General features: G+C 41.1%; 1 protein-coding gene across 4 annotated transcripts in view; it reads left to right on the forward strand.

The window, feature by feature from the left end:
• The first annotated feature begins 1,897 nt into the window (after positions 1-1,897).
• The window catches only part of abhd18 (abhydrolase domain containing 18), a 147,945-nt gene continuing 127,696 nt past the window's right edge, over positions 1,898-22,146 (forward strand). For 2 of the 4 annotated variants that reach the window (XM_068042879.1, XM_068042849.1), the window contains exons 1-3: positions 1,924-2,275; positions 19,547-19,665; positions 21,060-21,144. In XM_068042879.1, the coding sequence (XP_067898980.1) occupies positions 19,574-19,665; positions 21,060-21,144 (177 nt within the window). In that variant the 5' untranslated portion in view covers positions 1,924-2,275; positions 19,547-19,573. Of the gene's footprint in view, positions 2,276-19,546; positions 19,666-21,059; positions 21,145-22,146 lie in introns of all 4 variants that reach the window. The other 2 variants (XM_068042867.1, XM_068042859.1) reach the window with 2 other exon arrangements.

Raw genomic sequence — 22,146 nt, forward strand, 5'->3', positions numbered from 1 at the left:
AGACACTGCCATCACCATCCCCAGGTATATCTTGCCCCACCGACAGGACAGCCCCAGCAGAGGTGGCGGCACAGTGGTATACAGTCGGGAGGGAGTTGCCCTAGGAATCCTCAAGATTGGACTCCATTCCTCCGGACCCCATATCTCATGGCATCAGGTCAAACATGGGCAAGGAAACGTCCTAGTGATTACCACCTACCCCCTCCCCCCCCCACCCCAGCTGATGAATCGGTACTCCTCCATGTTGAACACCAGTTGGAGGAAGCACTGAGGGTGGCAAGGGTGCAGAATGTACACAGGGTGGGGACTTCAATGCCCATCACCAAGAGTGGCTCGGTAGCACCACTACTGACTGAGCTGGCCGGGTCCTAAAGGACATAGCTGCTAGACTGAGTTTGCGGCAGGTCGTGAGGAAACCAACAAGAGGGAAAAACATACCTGACCTTGTCCTCACCAATCTGCCTGTCGCAGATGCATTTGTCCATGACAGTATTGGTACAAGTGATCTCCTCACAGTCCTTGGGGAGACGAAGTCTCGTCTTCATACCCTCCATTGAATTGTTTGGCACTACCACCGTGCTAAATGGGATAGATTTTGAACAGATCTTGCAACTCAAAACTGGGCATCCATGAGGCACTGTGGGCCATCAGCAGCAGCAGAACTGTACTCGCCCACAATCTGTAACCTCATCGCCTGGCATATCCCCCACTCTACCATTACCATTGGCTGGAGGACCAACCATGGTTCAAGAAAGAGTGCAGGAGGGCATGCCAGGAACAGCACAAGGCATACCTCAAAATGAGATGTCAACCAGGTGAAGTTACAACCGAGGACTACTTGCGTGCCAAACAGCATAAGCAACATGCGATAGACAGAGCTAAGCGATCCCACGACCAACGGATCATAGAACATAGAACCATTGAAAAGTTGTGGCACAGAAGAGGCCATTCAGTCCATCGTGTCTGCACCAGCTAAAAAAAAAAACAAGCCACCCATTCTAATCCCATCAATGTACTGGAAAAAGAGTTGGGGAAGCGGGCCTGAGTAGGACTGGAACAAGGAATGTTTACCATACCCCACAAAAAGGCAGACATAACTGGGTACCCATAGCAGCGTCTTTAATTTGAAGGAAGTGAGTGGAGTTGAAGGAGAAGTTGTTCAATGTGAGAACAAGTTCAGCCAGGCGGAGGAGGGTGGTGGTGGATGGGGACTAGTTGGGCCTCTGTTCAAGGAAGAAGCGGAGAGCTGTCAGACCATCTTAGTTGGGGATGGAGGTGTGGAGAGATTGGACATCCGTAAAAATGAGAATAAACGTCAGAGTAAGTAATAATCAAACTGTACACTCTGCCAGTTGAACCACTCTTTGAATACTGTTGCTTTGAGAAAAAAAGATTTTCAAATTCTAGAAGCAATGCAGAGAAGAACCAGGAAGACAACGACCAATGGCAAGAGTCTGAGTTATGAAGACTTGAAAATCTTCTGCTTTTCAGCCTGAAAAAGAAGCTTCTTTATGAGGATTGTTAAGGGTGTAGAAAATATTACGGTGAAATATTACTTTAAATTAATCTACAAGATTCAAAGTAAGAATCGTAGGTTCAGACAAGCAATTTTAGTACAAATATTGGGAAATTCTTTACACAGGACTCCGCAGCATATACAATAGACTTTGAGATAAGTAAGAATGTCAAAACCATGGGATCAATGAAGGAACACCTGGATGGTTATAAGATGGGGCATTGGGATCTCTGGGTAGATGAATTAAGATGGGATGAATATCCTTCCTCACCAATAGGAATATCTACTAATTGCCATAGCACAAATGACCTGAGTTCTTGCACCCACTGATTGCGTTAGGCCCTGCTCTCGCGATGCTATAAGTGGCGGCCGTTCTGAGCGCTGATTGGGTGGTTGCTGAGTATGGTGGCTGCAAGATGGCGAAGCCTTGGTTTAGTGTGAACGTGCAGGGTATGTGAGCGAGATACAGAGATAGATCGATCTGTTAATTAAGGGAGCGCCAACGTGCAGCCATCTGTTGAGTTATTTTACTTAGCCTTTTGATTTAGGCTCGCCCAGGGTGATCTGATCGCCGCTGCGAGTTGTTCAATGATGTCCGTTTGAATTGCAGATCTGTACCTGTATGGTCCGGCCTGGTTCAGCCCAGTCTAGGCTGATGGTAACGAGTTGCCAGAGAAGGAGGAGATCACTGTTTTGGACAAAACTTTGACTTAAAGCGGGAGCTCCATAGGACACACTGCAGAATTTTAATGTGTTTTGGTAATTGTTTTTATTTTAGCAAATAATACTGATTGGATTTAAAGGGGTAAAAACCGAGGTTAAAGGTTACATTGTTCTAGTTATGTTTATCGCCATTGAAGTTTATTCCAATTGACAAAATTGGCCATTTTTCAATGGTTGTTGAGCGCTAGGGTTAATATTTTCAAAACGTTTTCATGGGTATCTAAGTTTAGATTTTATGGAAAAAATAAAATATATTATTTGCAAAGTATTGCTGCAAAGCTCCTGGTGGGGGTCAAAATATTAGCTTAGTGTAAACAAGAAATGCATACTTTGTGACCTTTTATGCTTATGTTCCCTCACAAACTACTCCAATTCATGACAATGGAGAACACCTACACAGGCTTAAACTTGAACAGAAGGAATCACTCTTAGCATGTTAAAATCTTAATGTTTACATCTTGGATTAATTTCAAATAACAAATAATGTTTGTTTCTATTGTATCAAGTTTAACGGTCTCAACAAAATTACATGGTTTTTATTTAATTTTTTTGTTTTCTAAAGATGTCAGCTGTGCCTCAGTGGTATTACTGTTGTTCCAAGTCAGGAGGTTGTGGGTTCAAGCACCACTCCAGAGACCTGAGCACATAATCTAAGCTGACACATCAGTGCAGGAAGGAAGGAATGCTGCACTATTGGAATTGTTGTCTTTCAGATGAGATGTTAAAACTGGGCTTTCTGTCCTCGCAACAACTTAGATTTATATAGGACCTTTTTAATGTAATAAAATGTCCCCAAATATTTCACAAGAACATTATTAAAACAAAATGAGAGAGCCACATAAGGAGCTATTGGGTCAGATGACCAAAAAGGTAAAAGTGGTACATTTTAAGGAGTATCTTAAAGGAGGAACGTGAGGCAGAGGTGTGTAGGGAGGGCATTCCAGAGCTTGAGGCAAAGGCAACTGAGGTATGGCCACCAATGGTGAAGCATTTAAAATTGGGGATGCTCAAGAGGCCAAAATTTGAGGAGCACAGATATCGTGGAGCATTGTGGGGTGGAGGAGATTAGAGATAGGGAGTGGCTAGGCCACGAAAGAATTTCAAAACCAGGATGAGAATTTTAAAATCAAGACGTTGCTTGGTTTGGAGCCAGTGTAGGTCAGCAAGCACAGGGGTAATAGGTGAATAGGAATTGGTATGAGTTAAGACACGGGCAGCAAAGTTTGGGATGACCTCAAGTTTACGGAGGGTAGAAGGTGGGAGACCAGCCAGGAGTGCATTGGAATAGTCAAGTCTAGAGATAATGAAGGCATCGATGAAGGTTTCATTAGCACGTGAGCTGAGATGGGTTTGAAGTTGGGCACTCTTCTGGAGGTGGATATAGGCGGTGTTGGTGATGGAGTGAATATGAGGTCGGAAGCTCATCCCTGGGTCGAATATGACACCAAGGTTGCGAACAGACTGTCTTATTCTCAGACTGTTGCCAGGGAGAGAGATGGAGTCAGTAGCTAGGCAATGGCATTTGGAGCAGGGACTGAAAACGATGGCTTTTGTCTTCCAATATTTAATTGGAGGAAATTTCTGCTTATCCAGTACTGGATGTCGAATAAGCAGTCTGATTGTTCAGCAATAGTGGAGGAATGGAGAGAGGTGGTGGTGAGATAGAGCTGGGTGTTGTCCGTGTACATGTGAAAACTAAGGCTGTGTTTTCAGATGATTATCACCAAGGGGCAGCATGTAGATAGGAAATAGGAGGGGGCCAAACAAAAATCTTTGGGGAACACCAGAGGTAACAGTGCAGGAACAGGTAGAGAAACCATTGCAAGTGAGTCTCTGGCCTGATTAGATAAGAATGGAACCAGGTGAGAGCAGTCCCACCCAGCTGGACGGCAGTAGAGAGGTGTTCGAGGAGGATGGTGGGGTCACCCATGTCAAAGGCTGCAGATAAGACGAGGAGGAAACGCTTACCTTTGTCACAGTCACATAGGATGTTATTTGTGATTTTTGGTAAGAGCTATTTCGTTACTGCGGCGGGGCAGAAACCTGATTGGAGAGATTCACATGTGGAGGTTTAGGAAAGATGGGAATGGATTTGGGAAGCAACAACACGGTCAAGGACTTAGGAAAGGGAGGTTGGATTCAGGACGGTAGGATCAAGGTTTTTTTTGGGAGAGAGGTGATGACAGATTTAAAGACGAGAGGTACAACATCTGAAGGGAGAACTGTTAATATTGGCTAACATGTGGACCAAGAGGTGAAGTTGGGTGATCAGTTTTGTGGGCATATCATCGAGGGAGCAGGGGGTCAGTCTTGGACAAAATAAGCTCCGAGAGGACATGAGGGGAGATAGTGAAACTAGAGAAAGGTGCAAGTTCGGGGCGAGAGCAGAGGGGAAGCATTAGAGAAAGTTTGGCCAGGTGGGCGAGTGGGAGGGATTTGGCAAAGGCTTATCAGATGTTCTCTATACTAGTGACAAAGAAAGAAGTCCTTGAGCTTTTTGCACTTATTGGAGGTGGAGAGGAGAGGAGTTTGAGAAGACAGATTGCATATAGAAAAGCCAGGGTTACCTTTGCATTTCAGGATGATCCTGAAATAGTGAGCAGTTTTAGTAGATTAGAGTAGGACCTGATATTGTTTTAAGTGGTCCACCCAGATCTGGCGCTGGATGGCTAAAGCAGATGTCTGCCATCTTCTTTCAAGTCTGCGTCCCGTGGACTTAAGAGAGTGGAGATGAGGGCAGAACCAAGGGCAATGGCCAGGGTGAGGGAGAGTAATGGTTTTACTGGGGACGAGAGCATCGAAGGTTGAGGTGAGGGTGCAGTTGAGCAATGGATGTAAAATGTGGATGTGAACGATTGCCTGCTACTTTTCGAAGAAGAGCAGGGGAGTTCTCTTGATATTTTGGCCAACAGCACTAAAACAGATTTACTTCATTGTTGTTTGTAGGATCTTAGTGTGCACAAATTGGCTGCCATGTTTCTCCTGATTACAACAGTTACTACATTTGTAAAAAAAAAAAATTACTTTGGTGGTTGTGAAGCAATTTGGAATGTTCTGAGTTGTGAAAGTCACTATATAAATGCACGTTTGCTTTTTCTTTCAAATGGCAGAATGGGAGACAATACAAGTTAAATGGTACAGTTGTAAAGGGGGTGCAAGAATACAGATTCCTGGGTGTATTTGTACACACACAGTCTTTGAAGGTGGCTGGGTAGGTTAATAAAGCAAATGGAATCCTGAGCTTTATTAACAGGCATAGAGTACAAAATGCAGAATGTTACACTAAACTTATGTAAAACACTAGTTCAGCCCCAGTTGGAGTATTATGTCCAATTCTGGTTACACGCTTCAGGAAGGATGTGAAGGCTTCGGTGAGGATGCAGGATAAATTGTTCCAGGGATGAGGGATTACAGTTACATCGATAGACTGGAAAATTTGCTAACCTTAGGGCTAACCTAAGGAGGTTTGATGGAGGTGTTTAAAATTATGAAGGGTTTAGTCGGAGTAAATAAAAAGAAACTTTCCAATGGGTGAAGGGTCAATAACTAGAGGGCACAGATTAATGTGGTTGACAAAAGAGCCAAAGGCAACATGAGTGGTTAGGATTTGGAATGCATTGGAATAGTCCCTGTAAAATTTTGTAGTGCGCAGCCAGTTTTTTCAATGCACAGTACTTTTAAATTTCTTTGCATGGCCTCACTGCAGTATTGAACCTGGACAAGGCCTGTGCGGTACCTGCCATGTATGCAGGTTAGCAGCAACATTGATGTATTGCCTGATCAGGGTGATGGATACTAATTCAATAGGAGATTTCAAAAGGGAATTGGAAGAATAGTTCAAGGGAAGAAAAATTGCAGGGATATGGGGAAGAACAGGGCAATGGGACGATCTAGACTGCTCTTCGAAAGAGCCAGTGTAGACTTGATGGGTTAAATGGACTTCTGTACTGTACTATTCTGATTCTATTAAGTAATTTAAATTCAAACTAGTCAGAGCATTTTAAACAGTTTTAGAAGTGAGGCCTCCTCTACCTCAGAACACTTCTAATGTGGAATTTCTTTAGGTACATGTTGTTTAATAACTATTTGAATTTTTATGACATCCTCACGGATAAATATGAGTGGCTTACAGTGGAGGACAGTGAGGAAATAAAGTAGAAATAGACAAGTTGAATAAAATTGTTGAATAGAAAATATTTATGTAGGCTTTAAAAAGCAGTGAAATGAGTCACCAGGTGTCGATATTCAGAGCAATTTGCAGAGGGCAGGGACTGAGTGGCTGTGGATGAGGAAGCAGCAAGCAATAGGTAAATTGGTAAAATAAAATACTGCAGATGCTGGAAATCCGAAACACGTAGCAAATAAGGTAACCGCTATGGAGAAAAATATGTTAACGTTTCAGATATAAAACCCATTGTGGGGCGGCGCAGTGGTTAGCACCGTAGCCTCACAGCTCCAGCGACCCGGGTTCGATTCTGGGTACTGCCTGTGCGGAGTTTGCAAGTTCTCCCTGTGACCGCGTGGGTTTTCGCCAGGTGCTCCGGTTTCCTCCCACAGCCAAAGACTTGCAGGTTGATAGGTAAATTGGCCATTATAAATTGCCCCTAGTATTGGTAGGTGGTAGGGGAATTGTGGGGATGTAGTAGGAATATGGGATTAATGTAGGATTAGTATAAATGGGTGGTTGATGGTCGGCGCAGACTCGGTGGGCCGAAGGGCCTGTTTCAGTGCTGTATCAATAAATAAATAAAAAACTTGTCAAAAGGTTATACATCTGAAACATTAACTTTTTTTCCTTTTCCACGGATGCAGCCTCACCTGTTGAGTGTTTCTAACATTTTTTTGTTTTTAGGGAGTAAACTGGTATCTGAGGGAATGTGTGGGGTCATAGAGCTGAAGATAACTTAACTAGTGTCAGATGAAATTGTGAAGGAACTTGAAGGTGTGGATCCTGAAGTTAGTTTGCTGGAGGGGCAGGGGATGGAAACAAGGATTAACACAAGTGCTGGATTTGATACAGGTGACGCTGTAGATTCTGAATTGATCTACTTCAGAAGCTGGAGGTGAGAAGGCAATGAGAGTGTTGGAGAAATCAAACTTCAGAGTGATAAAGGCACGCATTGGAGTTTCAGCAGCAGTGAGGGAGAGATAGCGTTGGAGACTGGAGATGCTTTTCAGATTAGATATGCACTGGATGTGGGGAAGGAGGCTGAGTTTGGAGTTGAATGGTATGAGTGTCGTGTGTCTCGGGACTTAACCTGGAATGTTTGCTAGAGGTGCATAGATGCTGGCAGGAGCTGAAGTGGGTGGCTTTGATTTTGCTGACATTGAGTTCAGAAATTTCAGTTCATCCAGATATTAACATTGGAAAGGTTAAGACAAAATGTACTGTTTTTGACCACAGATTTTTTTTTTTTTGTTCTGGTTCTTCTGTGGTTAAAAAACCAAGTTAATTTAAAGAAAATAACAGTATTGGATCCACAGCAGCCAGGAAACAGATGCTATTACTCTTGCAGGTATTATAAAGTAAAAGCTTTAAATTACATTCTTCTTTATCTGCGTGTTTTATTCATTTGATTTCAAAGGACTGTCACAGTGTATCTGTTCGATTGTTTCAACTGCTATTAAGTGTGTCAACAAAAATTCCAGTAAGCTGTTCACATGTAGGTTTGAATTGGGCAAAGAGGCAAAGTATCCTGTGATGGTTTCTGAGAAGCAGAACTGTTATAAATGACAAGTTGTAAAACATCCACAGGATGACACAATTTCCTTTGTTCACTAGGCATTAGAAAGTATATTAAATAGAACATATAGCACAGAAACAGGCCATTCAGCTGAACCAGTCCATGCCAGCTTTATGCTCCACTTGAGCCTCCTCCCAAACTTCCTCATCTAACTCTGTCAGCATAACCCTCTATTCCCTTCTCCCTCATACGCTTATCTAGCCTCTCCTTAAATGCACCTATACTATTTGTCTCAACCACTCTGTGTGCTAACAAGTTCTACATCCTGACCACTTTCTTGGTAAAGATGTCTCTTTTGAATTCCTTATTTAATTTCTTGATGACTATCTTATATTGATGACCTCTAGTTTTGCTCCTCCCCACAAATGGAAACACTATTTCTGTTGTCTGCTCCAACACAAGCTTTCATAATTTTTAGGTCACATCTCAGCTTTATCTTTGCAAGAGACAAGAGACCCAGCCTGTTCATCCTTTCCTGATCTTTACAATCCTTGCCTTTCTTGTCATCCTTGTAAATCATTTTTTGCAACCCTCCCCAGTGCCTCCATATCCTTTTTATAATATGGCAGCCAGAACTAAACCGTACTCCAAGTGTGGTCTAACCAAAGGTAGATACAAGTTTAGTATAACTTTTCTGCTTTGCAGTTCTGTCCCTCTAAATAAAGTCCAGTGTTTTGTTTGCTTTTTTTCTTAGGGCCTTATTAACCTGTGTTGTTACTTTTTAGTGATTTGTGCTCGCCAATCCCTTTCCTGCTCTACCCTATTTAGATTCCTATTTCCCAAGTAATGTGTGACCTCATTTTTATTACCAAAATGTACTACCTCACACTTATGTGTTTTGAAATTCATTTGCCAATTATATGCCCGTACTGCAAGTTTATTAACATCATTTTGTAATTTGTTGCAGTCCTCCTCAGTATTGACTATCTTCCCCCTGCCCCAAAAACAATTTGGTGCCATCCGCAAATTTAGAAATAGTTTTTTGATTTCAAAGTCTAAATTGTTAATATAAATTGTGAACAACTGTGGTACCAATATTGATCCATGTGGGACCCCACCTGCTACCTTCTGCTACTCTGAATAGCTACCTTTTATCCCTATTCTCTGCTTTCTGTCTTGCAGCCAGCTAGCTATCCATTCTGCTACTTGTCCTGTGACTCTGCATAATCTGATCATATTCGTTTATTATGTGGTTCCTTATTGAAATCGATAAATTATATCATCTGCAATACCCTTGTCTACTCCCTGTTACCTCTTCAAAGAATTCAATGAGGGTGGTCAAACAAGACATATTCTATTTTCTCCTTCAGTAGGAATTCTGTTATTTTTTTCTATCACCGATGTTAAGCAGACTGGTCTGTAGTTCCCCGAGTGGGTTCTATATGCTTTAAATATAGGTATGATTCTAGCTATCTGCCTGTCTTCTGGCATTATACCTTTTTCTAATGAATTACATCTGTAATACTGCCTCTGCCATATCTTCAAATTCTTTTAAAATGCGTGGATGCATTCTGACTGGAGTCGGGTTTTTATCCTCTTTAAGTTTGATAAGTTTATTTAATATTTCTTTTTTTATTTTAAGTGCAGTTATATCATTTCTAATCTCATCTTTTGATGTCATGGCCACCTGATCTGTTTCCCTGGTAAATACTGAAGCAAGGTTATTAATATTTATGCCATTTCAGCATCTTTGCCTGTGATTTTTTTTTTTATTCTGTCTATCCCTGAGTGGCCCTAATCCCATTCCGACTTTCTCGTGATGTATCCAGTAAGTCAAATATAGTAAAAAAAAAAAATTCAAAAAAACTTGCTTCAGTTGATCTAGTAGACATTGTGGGAGGTTAACAACGTAACGTTATGGTCAGGATCCTTGTTTCCAATCCAATTTTAATGCTAGGGACACAACTTATTTTTTATATTCCTAGGAAGAATAGTCGGGTTATGTCTATTATTCTAAATCTGCTATTAGTCTGTTACTGTTTTCTTGGCCATTAATAAATTTGCTTGCAGTTTATACTCTTAACCATAGTTTGTTTATTGCACTGTGTTCTGGGGTGAAGGAGATCATGTATCAGCACGTGTTGTATCTAGTAAGCCAAGCATAGTAACGAGGGTTTCTGATTAACCTCTTGATTTGTTACAATTACTGAGCATCTAAAGGTACATTGCAGTTTAGAGAACCAGTGCTTGCTTATAACTAGTCTTTGGCGCTGAGCACAAGGAAAGTATCTTGAGGTAAAGATTCAAAAACCCAGCAGTGTTGCGATTGCTGGAAAAGTGGAGACATGGAATGGGTGTCACTAAAAATACCTGAACATGTGCTCTGAATGATGTTGCCAAAGGGTAGCATTTAAATAAGCAAGTAGAATGGACAAAGGAGGAAATCCCCGTGGCAAACTTAAGATGGTGGTGGGAGGAATTTCAGACTCTGGATCCCAAATTCATTATCTGTAGCTTTCCTTACAACTGGCTTATAAAATATTCATAAATGACTTTGTACTGGTTCATTTTAGGTGAAGTGTCAAGAGTAGAGGCAAGTTATTAAATGTTAAAAGAAGGAAAATTGAATAGAAAACCACTTCCATTCACTTCACCTCAATTCAATCGCATAGTAAATTTATGTGACATTATCTTTTAGTTAGTATATTAGGCTTATTACATTTAAGTGTCATCAGTGCTCAGTTGGCAACTTTCTTTGATTCAAGCCCCTCTACTGTCAGCACTTGAGCATGTAATCTATTCTTGACACTGCTGAATAAATTTTATATTGTCTCCTTTTATTATTTGTTCATGGAAAGTGGGTGTTGCCAGGAAGGCCAGCATTTACTGCCCATCCCTAATTGCCACCCTTTGAGCTGCTACATTCCATGTGGTGTTCCACAGTGCTGTTAGGGAGTTTCAGGATTTTGACCCAGCAACGATGAAGAAATGGCAGTTAAATGCCAAAGTCAAGATGGTGTGAGATTTGGAGAGGAACATTTGGGTGATGTTCCCATGTGCCTGATGCCCTTTTCGTTCTAGGTGACAGAGGTCATGGATTTGGAAGGTGATGTCGAAGAAGCCTTGGCGAGTTGCTGAAGTGCATCTTGTAGATGGTGCACACTGTAGCCATGGTGTGCTAGTGGTGAAGGGAGGGAGTGGTTAAGCTGGTGTATGAGGGGCCAATCAAGTGGGCTGCTTTGTCCTGTATGGTGTCAAGCTTCTTGAGAGCTGTTGGAGGTGATCTCATCCAGGCAAGTGGAGAATATTTCATTAGACCCCTGGTATGTGCTTTGTAGATGATGGAAAGACTTTGGGGAGTCGGTGGTTGCACAATACCCAGCCTCTGACCTTTGTAGCCACACAATGTATGTGGCTGATCCAGTTAAGATTTTGGTCAATGGTGACCCCCACCAGGAGATAAAAGTGGGGAATTCAATGATGGTAATCCAGTTAAATGTTGCATGAATGTTACTTGCCACTTATCAGCCCAAGCCTAAATATTGTTCAGATCTCGTATCCTGGTACGGACTGCTTTATTATCTGAGGAGTTGTCAATGGAACTGAGCACTGTAATCATCAGTGACCATCCCAACTTGCCTTATGGAGGAAACGTCATTGATGAAGCAGCTGCTTGGGCCAAGGTGATGATTGGGCCAAGGACACTGCCCTGAGGAACTCCTGCAACGATGTCCTGGGCTGAGATGATTGGCCTCCAACAACTATTTTGTGCTAGGTATGACTCCAGTCAATGGAGAGTTTTCCCCCGATTCCCATTGACTTCAAATTTACTGGGACTCCTTGATGCCACACTTGGTCAAATGTTCCCTTGATGTCAAGTGCAGTCACTCTCACCGTATCTCTGGAATTCAGCTCTTTTTTTGTCCATGTTTGGACCAAGTCTGTAATAAGGTCTGGAGCCAAGTGGTCCTGGCTGAACCCAAACCACTTCTGTGAGCAGGTTATTGGCGAGTAAGTGCTGCTTGATAGTGCTGTCGACAACCCCTTCCATCATTTTGCTGATGATTCAGAGTTCATTGATGGAGTGGTAATTGGCTGGATTGGATTTGTCCTGCTTTTAGTGGACAGGACATATCTGGGCAATTTTCTGCTTTGTCTGGTCAGTTCCAGTGTTGTAACTGTACTGGAACAGCTTGGCTAGAGGCATGGTTAGTTCTGGAACACAACCCTTCAGCACTACAGCCGGGATGGTGTCGGGGCCCGTAGCCTTTGCTTTATCCAGTGCTCTCAGCTAATTGTTGATATCATATGAAGTGAATCAAATTAGCCGAAGACTGGCTTCTGTGATGATGTGGACCTCCGGAGGAGCGGGGAGATAGATCATTCATTCTGGCTGAAGATGAAGGCAATTGCTTCAGGCTTTTCCTTTGCACTTAAGTGCTGGACTGCACCATCAGCAAGGGTGGGGATGCTCGTGGAGCAGCCACCTCCTCCCGTTGTTTGTTTAATTGTCATCCACCAGTCATGACTGGACATGGTAGGGTTGCAGAAGTTCAATCTGATCTGTTTGCTTGTGGGATCTTTTAGCTCTGTCTACAGCATGCTGCGTATGAGAGGTTGATCATGTGGTTTGAAACTTTTAAAACGCAAAACAGGTTTTTAAATGTTTTAGTATGAGACATGGTAAAGAAAAGCAAAACATTTTCTGTCACCAATGTATTTTCAAACCCAATGAGCCATACACTCTGCATGAAGTTCCATTGGTTTAGGCTTCAGGGTTTTGGAGTGATTTTAAAGATTTGAATATCGTAGCTATGTCAATCATGGCATTGCTTATAGACAAAAACTAATCATCTATATTTCATTCTTGCTGTCACACATTTTTCTCATTCTCTAAGTCTCTTCCCTTTCATCTGTGTCCCTTTAATGAAGTGTTCAATATCTGACTCTAACTTCTTCCACACAGGAAAATGAGAGGCAACTTTGTGTTTGCTGAACAGCTGCCAGAGATATGCTACAACGTAGCTGGTTGAGAAAGGAAGTGGTACTAGAGACAGGGCTGTAGCTGGGTGAGAGGAAATGAGTAAACAAAGGGATTGGGATTAGAATTTGGTAGGGAGCTTGTGGAGGTGAGATGTTCTGGGAAGGAGTGGGGTGAAGGTTGGACCTCATTGCACTGGTGTCTGGCGATAGTCGGTGGTATGAGTACTTGGGCTAGGTAAGGGAGCATGTGGGCTAACTGGAAAGCACTTGAGGTTGGCAAATTTTGTAGATAACTGGAAAAGCACTCCAAATGAGTGTCCATAGATCACTGAAGGCAGCAGCACAGTTTGATAAGGTTAGGAAGGCATATGGGATACTTGCCTTTATTAGCCGAGGCATAGAATATAAGAGCAGGGAGGTTATGATGGAGCTGTGTAAAACGCTAGTTAGGCCACAGCTGGAGTACTGTGTACAGTTCTGGTCGCCACACTATAGGAAGGATGTGATTGCAGTGGAGAGGATGCAGAGGAGATTCACCAGGATGTTGTCTGGGCTGGAGCATTTCAGCTTTGAAGAGAGACTGGATAGGCTAGGGTTGTTTTCCTTAGAGCAGAGAAGGCTGAGGGGGGGACCTGATTGAAGGATACAAAATTCTGAGGGGCATAGATAGAAACTTTTTCCCTTAGCGGAGGTGTCAGTAACCAGGGGGCATAGAGTTAATGTAAGGGGCAGGAGATTTAGAGGGGATTTGAGGAAAACATTTTTCACCTAGAGAGTGGTTGGAATCTGGAACATGCTGGCTGAAGGGATGGTAGAGGCAGGAACCCTCACAACATTTAAGAAGTATTTAGATAAGCACTTGAAACGCCATAGCATACAAGGTTACGGGCCAAGTGCTGGAAAATGGGATTAGAATAGATAGGTGCTCAATGGCTGGCATGGACATGATGGGCCGAAGGGCCTGTTTCTGTGCTGTATAACTATGACTTTTGGAGTGCAATTGGGTTCACTTCAATCCCATAGTGATTTGTACCTGTCCAGGTCCTTGCCATGCTACTTTTTCCTTCAACTGTAGTAGGATCATTTGGCTGCATAATTACTTTATCCATGAGAAAAATGTATGGAATGGGGGAAAAGTGGCAATATGTTCAATTGCTGATCGAATTTGGTAAGAACGTAGTGGGATAAGGATCTCCAGGTAATAACAAGATCTTTCATTTATATGGCACCTTTAACGTCATGAGTTCCAAGGCGCTTCAGAGGAGCATAATCCAACATCTGACACTGAGCCATCTAAGTAGATATTAGGACATATGATCAAAGGCTTAGTCAAAGAGGTAGGTTTAAGAATGTCTTAAAGCAGGAGAGTGAGGTAGAGATGGTTGAGGTTTAGAGGGGCAATTACAGAGCTTTTAGAGGCTGGGCAGCTGATGACTTAGCCACCATTGATGAAACGATTTAAAACCAGAGATACACAAGGGGCCAATATTGAAGGAGCGCAGAGAACTTGGAGCATTGCAGAGTGGAAGAGGTTACAGAGATGGGGAGGGGTGAGGCCATGGAGGGATTTGAAAACAAGGATGAGAGTTTTAAAATTGAGGCATTACCAGACCAGGATCCAATGTAGGCCAGCAAGCACAGGGGTGAGGGGCTAACGGGATTTGGTGAGAGTTAAGGTACAGGCTGCAGAGTTTTGGATCAGCTCAAATTTATGTAGAGTGGAAGATGGGAAGCTGGCCAGGAGAGCATTGAAATAGTAAAATCGAGAGTTTACAAAGACATGGATGACACCTAAATCTGGGCCTGTAAACTGGAATAAAAAACAAACCTAAGTGCTGTTCTGACAGAGGGTGTTAATAATTGAACCTCTTTAGAATAATACATATCTTTCAGTAAGCATAAGTTGAATAAACCATTAACTCCTGGTATAGATATTTTTCCTGTCCAAAACACATTAAAGTTTATGCTTTATGCTGTTTTCATTTGAAAGAAGCAATTTATTTGACCTTCAGTATCTTCAGTATTTGTCAGCAATTTCCCATTGGTGCACCAATGTGACAGTGGGGCCGGGTATACAAACGTCAAGTTCTGACTTGCTCTGTAAATGGTGTCAATCACCAGGCATTTGCACAGATGCATGCTAGAAGCTGTAGCTAATAGTGTTGGTACTTGCAGGAATACCAGGCTCAAGTTTCATGTATAGGTCCTAGTAAACTTCATAGTTTTTTTTGTCTATCATGTCGCAAACTGTATTTCCAGAAATAGGTGCTTAATTTATTGGGGAATCTAGTCAGAATTTTCAAAAAATATTCAGAGGATTTGATTTGCTCCTGTTCTTATTGGTAGATTTTGATGATTTTATTTACTTTTCTCTTACTGTTGGAAATGAATTTTGTTATGCAATAGACTGCAAATTGCAAAATTTGCAAGACATTAGTCAATCTCCCATGCAGTTCCACAGGGAGAGTTAAGGTCAAAAGGCACTTTTCAGGTGAAGCATTGTTTACTAAGGTTTTTCATCTCTCTCGGGAGATTGGATGGCTGGTGGGTTGGAGCAGATGAGGACGATTGTGTGAAGTAGTTACGTCATCAAGAAATGAGAACACAACATGCCGGAAATGCTGAGCAGGTCTGGCAGCATCTGTGTAGAGAGAAACAGAGTTAATGTTTCAGGTCTGTGACCCTTCATCAGAACTGGCAAAAGTTAGAAATTTTACAATCTTTGAGCAAGTGAAAGGGGAAAAAGAACAAGAAGGAAGGACTATGATAGGATGGAGGGGGAGAGATTAAGTGACAGATGTCATGAAACAGAATGCAAATGGATTGCTAAATGGTTGTAGCAAAAGACAAAGCATGAGTCCAGAGAGAGTGCTAATGGCAGAATAATTAACAGCTCTGCACGAAAACAAAAACATGAAAAACAAGTTTAAGCCGAACATGTGGTTAAAAAATAATTAAAGAAAACATATATTAAAAAAAAAATGAATAAACAAAAAATAATGGGGCTCATGGTTTGAAATTGTTGAACTCAGTATTGAATCCAGAAGGCTGTAGAGTGCCTAATTGGAAGATGAGGTGCTGTTTCTTGAGCTTGCGTTGATGTTCACTGGAACACTACAGCAGGCCGAGGACAGAAATGTGGACATGAGAACAAGGAGGTGAATTAAAATGGCAAGCAACCGGAAGCTTGGGATCATGCTTGTGGGCTGAGCGGCGATGTTCTGCGAAGCGGTCACCCAATCCGCATTTGGTCTCCCCAGTGTAGAGAAGATCGCACTGTGAGCAGCGAATACAGTGTACTAAATTGAAAGAAGTACAAGTAAATTGCCGCTTCACCTGAAAGGAGTGTTTGGTGCCTTGGATAGAGAGGAGGTAAAAGGGTAGGTATTCATGGAGAAACTTGACAGACCATTTGATTTTTATTTGGGGATGGTAAGGAATTAATTGAACCAAGCTAAGGATGGCAGCAGGGGATGGGAAGCTCGGGATCAAGTGAGAGAAGGGGAAGAAGAGAAACTGGAAAGACAGAGATGAGAGATGGCAGTAAACATTTGCCTCACCAGGAGGTTGCTAATAGTCCTCCAAGGGGATGGGTGTTGTGGTGGTGTTGGTGATGGTCAACCAGCCAGCAAGTAAGGAAGGGAAATGCTAGTGTGCAAATGTTGCTTCAGCGCGTGGGAGGGTAATCCAGTGGTGACTGTGTCCATTTAGCAGAGAGCATGTGTTTGAGTAGTTAGATTCAAGTTTAACTTGACCATTTTTATATTGTATCCACTGTAATGACTAGGTAAAGAAAGCCATTTTATAATTAACGTGACCAAAGAAGCCATTTTGTCTTCAGTCCTAACTTTTGTATTCTGTTTTAATAAGTAGCTTTCCATCATGAAATAGATGATTGTACAGGTAATGAACCTTAATTGAGTTATAACTAATGAATTAATAATCATTTTAGAAAGAATGGGTTTTCATTTAAAGTTTGTTAAATCTAATTACTGTAAGTTTCTGTGTCTGTGTGAGAGTGCAGCTTCAGCTCAGTTCGAACAATGGAGCTTTCTGGGAATCCCTGATAAAGCCCATGAGATGGTACTTCGTGTCCTTCAAGAGTAGATTTAATGAATAGAAAACTTGTCTAAGATCAGATTTAGAGATGGTGTGAAACCACTCCATTGTATTTATTTCTGAGATTCTGAGGCCAGGTGGCTGTTAGTGAAAGACATCATTAAGAACCAATTAAATTTACCTCGCAACAGCTAGAACCAATTATTGTTTTAAGAGAGTCTGACTCTGAGGTGGTGTGATGGCCATTCAGGGGTTAAAAGCGGGGGTCTTGTGTGGTTTCAATGCGCAGAAACACTAGAAGACCTCGGATGTAAAGGCACAGATCATCAGCCAAGTTCTCCACTTGACGAGGTATCAAGACTGAAGAGAGAGGAGCCGTCACTCTGTGACCAAGCTCAACCAGTCTGCGCACCTGCTAGAGCTGTAAAGTTACATTGCCCAAGTTTAAATATAATTTTGCTTTCAATTATTGAGTACTATTTTACTGTCAAATTTTCTGGATTTATTAATCAAGTATCCTATTGCTTTAATTGGTTAAAGTGTTACCTGAAGAGATTATCCACAATGGACTTTCAAGACATAAAAGATAAGATTACAGTTGGCTGTGGTGGTTTTCTCTTTCTTGGGGAAACGGATGGAAAAATGTAACTGGAAGATGGGGAAAGAGATGTCATAAAAGTTTTTTGATTTTTTTTTACATTAGCCAAGTACATGTGCATGACAATGAGAACCCTGTTTTAAATCCTTTTTTGGCATTTTCATCATTGGAAATAAATTTATAGCTGCAGTCTGTGTTACTATATTGCTTGCTTTTATGTGAGTATCATCTGAAAGCAAAATAGTTTCCTTTCATAATTGTACGTGGTACTTCATAGGAGTTCTGATAACTTTAGAAGAATGTAGTGCTGAGACTAAACAGTCATCTGGAAAGAAAAAAAGATACAATTTGTTTGTCTTTAATAGGTTGAGTTTAAAAATCTTAATGTTTGAAAAGATTTGTAGGCAATATCTTTCTTATCCTAAAATAAAAGCAAAATACTGCAGATGCTGGAAATCTGAAAGAAAACAAAGTGCTGGAAATACTTAGCATGTATGGCAGCATCTGTGGAGAGAGGAGCAAAGTTAATGTTTCAGGTCTGTGACCTTTCATCAGAAATACCTTTGGTTGGAGTATACGAGTAAGTAAGTCTTGCTGCAATTATATAAGGCTTTAGTGAAGCCACATCTGGAATATTGTTTACAGTTTTACAGTTAGAGAGGAAATACTTGCTATAGAGGGTGTGCAACAAAGGTTCACTCAATTGATCCTGGGATGAGAAGGTTGGTTATCTTGTGAAAAGAGATTGAGTAGAATGGGTCTATATTCTCGAGTTTAGAAAAATGACAGGTGATCTCATTCAAACACATAAAATTCTGAGAGAGCTTGGCCAGGTACATGCTAAGAGGAAGTTGTTCCCTGACTGAAGAATCTAAACCTTGGGGTCATAGTCTCAGGACTGAGATGAGAAGAAATTTCTTCAGTCAGAGAGTTGTAAATCTTTGGCATTCTCCGTTCCAGAGGAAGTGAATGCCCAGTCGTTGAGTATATTGAAGACTCCAATCAATAGATTTTTGGACACAGTATCAAGGGAATTGTGGATGATGCAGGAAAGTAGAGTTCAGGTCAAAGGTCATGTTGAATGGCAGAGGAGGTTCTAGGCCCATATGACCTAATCCTGCTATTGCATATATTTTTAACAAAATCGTAGCCAAAATGTTAAAACTCCGTACCTAACAGCACTGTGTGTATATCTACACCACATGGACTGCAGCGATTCAAGAAGGTGGCTCACTACCATCTTCTCGAGGGCAATTAGGAATGGGCAGCAAATGATGGCGTTGCCAATGACGCCTGCATCCCATGAATGAATTATTTTAAAAAACCTGTCTCCCGCTGCTGCAGAGTAGGTAATCGAAGGACATAGATTTAAGATAATCGTCAAAAGAAACAGAGGCAAGATGGATTTTTTTTAATGCAGCACATTATGATCTGCAATGCACTGTCTGCAAGGGTGGAGAAGCAGGTTCAATAGTAACTTTTCAAAAGGAAATTGGATATGTACAGAAAGGTAAAATTTTCAGAGCTGTGGGGAAAGAGTAGGGGATTGGGACTAATTGGATAACTCTTTCAAAGAGCTGACACAGGCATGATGGACCAAATGGCCTACTTCTGTGCTGTAAAATTCTAATAAATGGATAAATGTAAACTGAGGTAATCAGCTGCTCCATGGGGCAAGATGATTATTGTCATTTCGGGGTTTGGGAAGGTTAAGAGACGTAGAATTTCTGTATTTTCTTTGGGAACTTGTGTGTTTATACAGTATTTTAATTTGTGTTAAGTAAGTGTGGTAGTCTATTACAGAATACATATAACCTGTAAAGGGCCAGAGATTTCAGCTTGACCATTGTACAAGGTCTGCGGAAGAATTAGATTTGATTTGAATTTTTCTTAATCATTTTGCCTACGGTAGCCATTTTTTATAATATCCTTAATGTCGATCCTTTTTGATTTTAAAAATGCAATGTCTCCTTCTTTAATTAGATGCTGTTTGAATAATTGCTGCTTCGGATGGGTGTCAGTAAATTGGACATTCTGTACAGGCGATTCCTTCTAACAAAACTTTTCATTCAAGGATGGGGAAAGCCGGATGATCTCAGAAGGTACTGTTTCTGACTTCCATTTAAAATTATTTTAGTGTTGCACTGTGAAGGTGACCTAGTAGTCCAATATTTCTTCTGAGGGATTGATTTTGAAGCTAGTCTATGTATTCAAATTCAGTGTTTGGGTCCTCGTGATATAGGGAAAGAAATGATGCCATTCTTTTCAGCAACGTTGAAACATATCACCTTTCAGCTGCTATAAGTCTTAATTGGCGTCTGGATAAATTTGTTTCTCGGACTGGCTGCTCGTCTTGACTAAAGAATAATGGAAGTGAAGATAGAATTTGCTGCTGATGTTTGTTCTGATAAACAGAAAGAGAAACAAATTTTAAATGTAACCTTTTAAAAAAAGTTTCCTTATAAATAAAGGATATATGATCTGTGATATGAAGTCTGTCACCTGACGAATGAGCTGACCTGATGACTTGTGAGCATCTAAGTTGAGTTACTGTCTTATACACTGCTACATTCTTTACACCACATTAGAGAAGTGAAATTATTTTCTTTTACCTGATTTAGAGATTTTGTAGTGGGTGGTACAATTTCAGGTGTTCTTAGTCCTCTTGTTCTTCCTATGTCAATCCTGCACTGGCTTTGCCATTTTCTATGACTCTGGATCCTGAGCAGTTGTTCATATTTGGGTGTGGGGTGGGGAGGAATTTTTAAGAAGTTTTAAACTGCATCGTGTATACACATGCAGCATGTCGAGCTTTCATTTTTTTTCAATACTTTCCATCTGAATAATTCTACAGCAGTGCCAGGTATTAGCACTAAAACTGCTGTAGTTACTTGTAGAAAGAGGAGATGGAAGGCTTCATGCAGTAGGGTGATGAACCTGTTTATTTATTTGCTTCCTGTGCCTGCAAAGCCTCCTCAGATACAGTTCAAATCAGCCACGTTGTGTGTGTGTGTATGAATGAGTGAGCAGTCAAGAAAAGAGAATCGTGAATGGAAAATATCTTATGTATACTCAGTGCCTGTCTATAGATTAGTAGTTAAGATTAGGAATTCAGTAGAATGTTGGCTGAACTACAGCTAGCTTCAGTGTATTGGGTATTCCAATATGATGGCATCATAAGCTTACTTAAATTGCTCATATTAATTTTAAACTTCTAGGATTTAATCTTTGATTTTTAATGCCATAAAAATTATAAAGCCAAACATTGTATTTTTTAGCTGTTAGTTGATAACAATCAATGATCAAATTTCTAATATTGCAGCTTTAAATAAGCAATGAAATAGCTTTGTGTTCCTTGTAATTTAGATTATATTTACCTTTGGGTGCGTGTAGTTATAACTCTGGCAGATATGGTACTCGTATTTAATTGGATATTGTGTACAAGCAGAAGATGTAAAAGTTTTGAAAATACTGTAATTGTTCTTTAAAATTGCAGATTGTTTGAATTTAGGAAAACAATAGGAAACAGAGAAAAATGTCAACAGTTGGTTCCAAAAGACTATCCCATATTCATTGACAAGGTAATGTTTTAGTGACCAAAATGGCTTTTTGTAAAGGTGCACTATTTTTGCCTTAGATTACGCTATTGGACAAAGTAAAGCATAATGTGACTCTAATTTAAATTGTATATCCTGCTAAATCAGATTTTTGTCTCTGTTGTGAAAGCAGGCAAGCACTGATTCTGGTCCTGTGCAAAATGTCTCATGGGTAGTCAAGTACGTGAATAAAGAGAGTGCAAATAAGCATTATAGGTTTGTTTAGATATTTTTTCTATTAAATTCAGCCACCAGTTACGTGCAGCTGCATTTGCCCCCAGGTGAGTTTGATTCCGCCATGATGCATATTTCATTAATAACTGACACTTGTTTTGAGCATTTAGTGTAGGAAACAATTTGACAAACAGGGCAGATCAGATCAGTGGAAAGTGGGAGAGGTGAGCAGAGATGACTGAAGGCATGGTCAAAGAAGTTAGTTTTGAGAGTGCTTTTAAAAGTAGGGAGAAACTTAGCAAGAGTGAGAGGTTTAGGAAGGAAATTCAATTCAGCAAGACTGTAATGCTGCTAGTGGTAGGATAGAGGGAGGGCATGTGTATAGCACAGACTTGAGAGCAGGGTGTTTGAGCTGGGGTATAGACATGGAGGAGGATGGAGAACCATAGAAATGGGGATGCTGTGGCGTAGTGGTATTGTCACTGGATTAGTAACCCAAAGACCCAGGGTATTGCTCTGGGGACATGGTTCCGAATCCCACCATGGCAGAAGGTGGAATTGGAATTCAGTTAATAAAAAGTCTGGATTGAAAAGCTAGTCTAATGATGGCATTGAAACCGTTGTTGATTGTTGTAAAACCCCATCTGGTTCACTAATGTCCGTCAGGGAATGAAATCTGCTGTCCTTCCCTGGTCTCGCCTACGTGTGACACCGGACCCATAGCAATGTGGTTGACTCTTAATGCCCTCTGAGATGGTCTAGCAAGCCACTCAGTTGTTTCAAAACTGCTAGGAAGTCAATAAGGAATGAAAC

Source organism: Heterodontus francisci, chromosome 1 (assembly GCF_036365525.1).
Source record: "Heterodontus francisci isolate sHetFra1 chromosome 1, sHetFra1.hap1, whole genome shotgun sequence".
NCBI classification, from domain to species: Eukaryota; Metazoa; Chordata; class Chondrichthyes; order Heterodontiformes; family Heterodontidae; genus Heterodontus; species Heterodontus francisci.